Consider the following 6,948-nt stretch of genomic DNA (forward strand, 5'->3'; position numbering starts at 1 on the left):
TTAATTTAATACATGTTCTACATTTGAAGTATACAATTATAGTATTGTTTAGAACTAACTTTTTCTAATGTAGCCCTTTCTTTCTTCTCTTTCTTCCATCCGCATATGATTGCCAATGAAATAAATCGTGTGAGCATAGTATATAAATTAAATTCATAAAAATCACATATATAAGTATTAATTTTTCTTTGATTATAAGGCACTAGAATCACAAAAGGGTTTATGCTCGCTGATATTTCTATGAAATCAATTTATATAATTTATATAATTTATATTTATACGCATTGATTAAAAATCTCTACCCTTTTGTGCTTTGCGAAGTATCAAAACCGAATATCGGAAATTAAATATGAAAGTAACAATAATAATAAAGTTGAAAATAATAAATAGAAAACATACTCCACAATATCTTCCCCGACATTCTTCCACTATCTCCTATATATTCGATATCCCGAAAACTACTAACCATATGTGTGAAATTTCGATGGTATTTCGCGCCTTTTGATCGAAATACGAAATTACATCACTCTTGATTATACGTTTTGCTGTATCCATTTTAACGCGTTTCTAACATTACCGAGTGTTACCCTGCTAAGGAAGCTTGCAATTAATTGATACTCGGGCATTGTACGCCTTCCACAAGAACGTGTCAAATACGTTTGTTGATACACGTGGTTTCTACCAATACCACGTTTTGTGCTGCTGGGCGACTCATGTAACAGATCCATTCCATCTGCGCTTCGTTCTTCGCAAAGAATCTTTGTGGTCAAGCACAAAAGCCATTGCATGATCTGTCAAATTCACAAAAAATGTATAAGTATTTTATCTTGATTTTTTTTTTTAATATAAAGGGTGATTCACAAACGCATGTCCGTATGGACCCCGTTCAGGGGGTGAATCAATAGATTAAGGCTCCGGAATAGTTAGTCAAGAACGTTTCTGCATTAATAGTAGCAACATAGTATAGAACGACAAAAAGATGATAATGCTAGATAATGCTAAGAAATATATTTAAAAAATTCAAGATGATCTCGACCTGAACCTAAGGATAGCATGTCAAAATCAATCCAAGTCATCATTCTCTTTCAGTTCCAAATTTAATTGCTTTAATATAGTGGGTTGATTTAACCCTTTAACTCTGTTAACTTTCGAGTCTCAAGAAGTGATTAAGAAACATTTTATTATAGTGTTTTGAAAAGGTCTTGAAGTCAGCTACAAAAATATGAAATAAAAAATGGGAGTTTACATTAAAAAATTTTTAGGTGACTTAGACCTAACTTTGGAAAGGTCACTCAAAGTTAAGTCCGTATTTGCATGTGTCCCCCTCCAAACCATGCAACTTTTGTCTAAGAAATTTTTGTCTATGACGAGTTATAGAAAAATATACATTTTTTAAATGCATGAAACGGGACACTCTATATATATATGTATATACATATCTTTTTACATCATATATATTCGTTGGATACATTACCTCGTTATTAGATGGTAATTGACCCAAATTTTTTAGCCACGAACTAGGTGCCCACAGATACAATTGCACTATGGTTGCCGCAAGTTGCGTATCCAATCGCTGCATGCATATGCATTAAATGGAAATAAATATTACATATAATGTCTCTTAATTTCAAGAATACACTTTTAACCGTTTGTGAGTATTTCTGAATGAGTCTTTAGATCTCTTGCAACCTTGTTTAAACCAACCTTGTATAAACTTCTCGACAATGCATTTTTTATAACAGCATTAATAATAGGTGACACATTATCGGGAAGCATGGGAAGTTCACTTTCGGTGTAACTATAGTTCTTTAAAGTAACTTCGCTTTTTTCACCCTGGAACGGGTTTTTCGTGCCAAATATCTCGTACGCTATAGCTCCAACCGTCCATAAGTCCGCTTTTGTGTAATTTATTTTAGTAAAAGGTCCTGGTACTGCTGTTATCACCTCTGGTGCCATTAGTGCGATATTGCCGCCTTTATCGGTATCGTGAGTGTAGTAAGGCAAATACAGTCCATGATTTTTATCGGCCAAACAGCAGCCAAAATCCGTGACAACCAGAGACGGACAATTATCAGTTTCTTCCGACAAATCGAGCAAGACATTGTCACTTTTCAGATCTCTGTTTTATAAATATCAGGAAAAAATAAAACGTAACAGACGCCATATTGTAAATATAACGGATCCCCTCCCTCGTTTTTTACATTGTAAAATATATCGTCGTAGTACGTAATAAGTTAGATGGATAGAGAGAGGATTATTTTTCTCACCGATGAGCTATGCCGTTTGTATTCATATGAGCTACCGCTTCCAGCAGTTGGGCGAGCAACAGTATCGATACACGTGTGCTGACATCGTCGTGACTACGACTTATTAAGTACTGTTTCAATGTAACATCGTACCTAAAATGATGCGGTACACGTCAGGTATTACGAAAATAACCCATGAAGTTATGAATTTTCTTCAACAAGAACCTTTTCATTAACAAAAACAGACTCATATTCCTGCCCGATCCGTGAGGATTAATTCTGGCTGGTAAAGCATCGGGATACATTCCCAAGGAATCAGGTAGTATCGGTATTCTGTCAGCAAAGACGTTATACATAGCCACGATGTTTGGATGAGGTGGCAGCGTCGCTTGATTTTCCGCCAATTTTCGCTCCCAATCAATCATACTGTCGCTTCCATAATGCTTTCTACAAGGCACTGTTTCCCTGTACATGACTCTCAGAATAGCAGCAGCGTTAGATTCCGCATCATAATTGAACATCATTTTCACAGCGAACGGGAATGCACTTTTATCTTTCGTGTCGGTGTTAATACTGAGCGGGCTGTCATTCTCCTCCGATGTGGTATCAACGAATCGTGCTGCGTAAACAGCCGCGGAACAACCTTTAGCGATGATGGGCCCGACCACCAGGTTTCGTAAAGACACGGCATTCTCCTCGGTCGGAATAGTTTCGTAATTCTTGTCATTTTGCGGCATATTCCAGCGTAATTTAGAAACCGCCTCCTAAACATCACGTATTATATTACGAAGGCGGAAATTTATATCCTCAGAAGATCCGAGACATCGTTAGGAACAAATGATGTTCCTCTAGTCTATTGGAAAACATTCGAACTCACTCGAATTTCCCAGCATACTCCGTCCAGTTCATCATCCTTGGTCAATATGCCGGTGCCTGATGCTAATGATATACCGACAAGGGCGAAGAATGGCGCGGAATCGCCAAATACGAGCCTGCTTGCCGCGCGTCTTCGCAAATCAGCCGCGAGACTGTTCGTTACCCTCTTTAAGATGTTGTCGACGAAAATACGCCGAGCGTGCGTTCCCAAGTAACTGAGATGCCTCCCTGTGCCTGACACATTGCCGCTATTCCGGCAAGGAAGGGACTCGCCTTAGCCAAGATGAACATGGAGCATTAGAAGCTGCGATTCTGCATTGCATTATGTTAACCTCCGTCCGATTTATCTTACTGTTTCGCGGAATGTGCTAAATTTAACGATAACATAGTGACCAAACTCAATGCCTTTTGCATAAATTACTCAGTAAAATCGATCGTGACAATTATACAAGCTGATCCTTGCGATTTTCCCCGCGAATGTTTCCAACCTTTATTCTTCACAAGTTTATTCAAAATGCATATTGACTAGACCCAGGTAGAATGAATTTTTAAAAGATTTCTCAAAAACATCTAAAAGATAATAAAAAAAAAAAAGAAAAAAAAAGAAAAATAGAACGCCTTTTATCGATGTCTTTAAGACATCTCTTAGACATTTGTTCTGCCTGGGTACACTCGACAATACAGGTAGATAAGTGTACGAGACAGATGTACTTGTCCGAAAAAAGAACGCAAGGTTAAGATCGACTTGTACGCGTTTACGTTACGTGAGTGGTTTCGATTTCGCGGAATTTCGTGGCGAGATTCCAGGCAGGTAAGGTCACCGGGCGTAACTTACCCGCCCCTGCAACGTGTATCTTGTTGCTGTGTTTATATACGTATCCGTTTGAGTGGTAGGGCTTATTTTGCAATGAGCGTAGTACGACCCGACCATTTTGCACAAGGCGATAAACCGCCGCCCGTATCGACATATCTCCACTCTCCTGGACCGGGACAGCCCAGCGGGCGAGTCTGTGGGCCAGGTACGCCTTCACGGCTGTTGATAGAGCCGTTGTGGAAGTCTTGTCTCAACACGGTCATATACTTCCTAACTGCGCATCACTGCGCATTTAAACAAACTGAACTACGTCTTCTCTCTTTCTCTCTTTCTCTCTCTTTCTCTCTCTCTCTCTCTCTCTTTCAATATGTGGTTTGTTCTTTAAAGCTGTACCGCTGAACCGGCGAAGCTATGAAGAATAGACCAATGGTTTCAGGCGACATGCAAGTACACCCCAGTTCTGTCCTTGAGCGGGGTTTACAATGAGAATTTAAGCTTTAAGCCTTAAGGAATTGATTAATCATAATCGAATTATAGGAGAAAGGTCAGTTATGATCGGTCAATTTCTTAAATTTTACGCCTTAAGGCTATGTCTGCAATAGTGTTTTAAGCTATAAACCTTAAGAAATTGGCCAATCACAATGGATTATTCTTCTATAATTCGATTGTGATTGGTCAATTTCTTAAGGCTCAGGACTTAAAGCATCTATTGTAGACTAGGACTTAAGCAGGATTTACAGTGAGAATTTAAGCTCTAAGCCTTGAGAAATTGACCAATCACAGTCGAATATGAGGAGAATAATCGACTGTGATTGATCAATTTTTTCAGAGTTAGAACATAAATTTTCATTGTAGACCTATTCATTGTAGATCGTTTTAGGGAAATTTTGCAATATTATCTTTCAGATACGGTAAACACTAAAGTGCGTTCCGATGTTCACTACCAGTACTGCGAATCACAGTTTGTGTAACGTATTTGTAGATTTGAAGTGTTGGCAGTGAATATCGGAACGCATTTTAACGTTCACTGTATCTGAAAAATGTTATCGCAAAAACTCTCTATTCTTATATCTATGATAAAAATCAATGGTCACTGATCGCTCACCGTTCGCTTGTTTTCTGAACACAACCTTTGTGTCTATATTCTTGATTAAAAAGTAATAATTAAACAAATATTTTAACTTATATAAAAACAAAAATGTCAGAAAGTTTTGAGTTAAAAATAACTAGTTTAAATTATTTTCTAACTGATTAACTGATCTAACTAGTTACTAGTCCAAACTTGAAAAAAATACATTTGATATATGTGTTAAGTATAAAATAAATAAACTTGATATATAAAAATTAATAATTTCAATTGATGAGGTACAAACAGCAAGAAATTATTTTACATAATATATTTTAATAATTTGTTTCATCTCCTACTCTCACTTTTCTTTTCTCTTGTCTGTCCTTTCTCTCATTCTATAATATGCACATGTACAACACTCACGCGATGCAATATTTTCAAGTTGATTGTAGAATATTACGCAATTTGTACAATGTAATATTTGGTATACTAGAGGATTGCGCTCGTAAGATTAAACTCGCTGAAAAGAAACACAAAGTAATAAAGCATAAACTGGCAAGTATCCAAATAACAATATAATGGATCTCAATTCAAGATATGGGGACTTACAGATCTTGTCATCAATAGGATACGGAATACGGTAGAATACAAGATAAGCGCACATTCTATGTAGAGTTTCAACATCGGCCTGTACCATTCCACTGATGAGATATTGCTTGAGCAAAGGTTTCAAATCTGGAAAATAAGGGAGGTGGGGGGGAGGAGGAAGTTCCATTAATATAACAAAATTACTAATCGTTGTTCAATACGCAATACGTCGATAAACAATGAGTACCCTGCTCCCATTTGTCCAGGATAATCGCAGTTTTCTGTTTGATCGCGAGCATACTTTCCGCACTGAGTAACGGATCTGCCTTGTCCACGGAGTTCATCATTTTTGAGATTTGCGACGAGACAAGCTTAACTTGCCACATTGAAAAGCTGTTCGGCTGCTCCTCAATCACCTTCAGATTTTTCATTATATGCAACCACAATGGTATGAGGCTGACTTTGTCTTTAGTGATGCATTCGTACAGGATTATCGCGAATACATGAAGAAAGTATCGTTCGAATTCTGGCATTTTGCCTTGCATATCTGTAAGTGTTTTATCATTCATCATTATCATATATTCGATAAAATGCAATTCGTTGAATAACAAAATCAGGGATATCTCGAAGACCGCATCGAAAGCATAACTCATCATACCATTTTGCGACGAGTGCTTGATGTTTTCGGAGTGAACCTCTTTTCTCGGCCATTGTAGAAAATACGTTATTATGTTCAACACAGTTTTGTCGTTTGTAAATGCTGTGACATATTCCGGTCGCGCAGCCCATGCAATTACATTTTCCGTTGTTAATGTCTGGGCCATTAAAGTTCTGAATCCCTGCAACGAAACGGAATTTCATTGGTCGTCATACCGTCTTTATTAACATTAACGTTAATTTATCACTATACTGAGAGTACAAATTTGAAAAAAAAAATGTTCAACAAATGTTCCTTCAAATGGTGAAATACGCACATGAGGATCTTCCAAATACGATAAACAACCGGCTCTTTGTTTAATACTCAAGAAATCACGTCTCTCGAGCATATTTTCCAGTTTTTGCCAGTTGTGATGTTTTTCAAATATAATTTTCCAGTATCTCGAGTCTTTCAACTCGACCTTTTTCAAACTACATAACTGCGGTAACAGACACGGCGCTTGCAGGCTGACTTCCTGTCCTTCGGCTTCTCTCTCAGTCTCAAATGTCAAGTGTATCGTCGCGTAACAATACTGATTAGTATCTATATCTTTCGGTAAGATCACGCGTGGTTCAGCTGCCAATACGTACAAGTGACGCAATGCTTGTAAATGATACCTATCGATTAAAGTAATGATATATATATATATATATATATA

At 37.4% G+C, this 6,948-nt stretch overlaps 2 protein-coding genes across 2 annotated transcripts in view; both read right to left on the minus strand.

Moving 5' to 3' along the window:
• Positions 1-6: 6 nt before the first annotated feature.
• Positions 7-4,246, minus strand: LOC106741965 (serine/threonine-protein kinase PINK1, mitochondrial). The gene is made up of 7 exons (XM_014614460.1): positions 3,958-4,246; positions 3,124-3,395; positions 2,472-3,010; positions 2,268-2,399; positions 1,705-2,119; positions 1,475-1,573; positions 7-791 (listed from the first exon to the last, which is right to left on the minus strand). Exons 1-7 carry the CDS (start codon positions 4,088-4,090, stop codon positions 534-536), a joined length of 1,848 nt encoding a protein of 615 aa, XP_014469946.1. The 5' UTR covers positions 4,091-4,246; the 3' UTR covers positions 7-533.
• A 1,104-nt stretch (positions 4,247-5,350) lies between these two features.
• The window catches only part of LOC106741880 (anaphase-promoting complex subunit 1-like), a 14,664-nt gene continuing 13,066 nt past the window's right edge, over positions 5,351-6,948 (minus strand). Inside the window, exons 15-19 of the mRNA XM_014614281.1 lie at positions 6,568-6,907; positions 6,252-6,432; positions 5,841-6,140; positions 5,615-5,740; positions 5,351-5,525 (exon numbers count right to left, since the gene is read on the minus strand). Coding sequence (XP_014469767.1) covers positions 5,443-5,525; positions 5,615-5,740; positions 5,841-6,140; positions 6,252-6,432; positions 6,568-6,907 — 1,030 coding nt within the window. The 3' untranslated portion in view covers positions 5,351-5,442. The remainder of the gene's footprint in view (positions 5,526-5,614; positions 5,741-5,840; positions 6,141-6,251; positions 6,433-6,567; positions 6,908-6,948) is intronic.

This window comes from Dinoponera quadriceps, unplaced genomic scaffold (genome assembly GCF_001313825.1).
Source record: "Dinoponera quadriceps isolate SergipeBrazil2010 unplaced genomic scaffold, ASM131382v1 scaffold458, whole genome shotgun sequence".
NCBI lineage: Eukaryota > Metazoa > Arthropoda > Insecta > Hymenoptera > Formicidae > Dinoponera > Dinoponera quadriceps.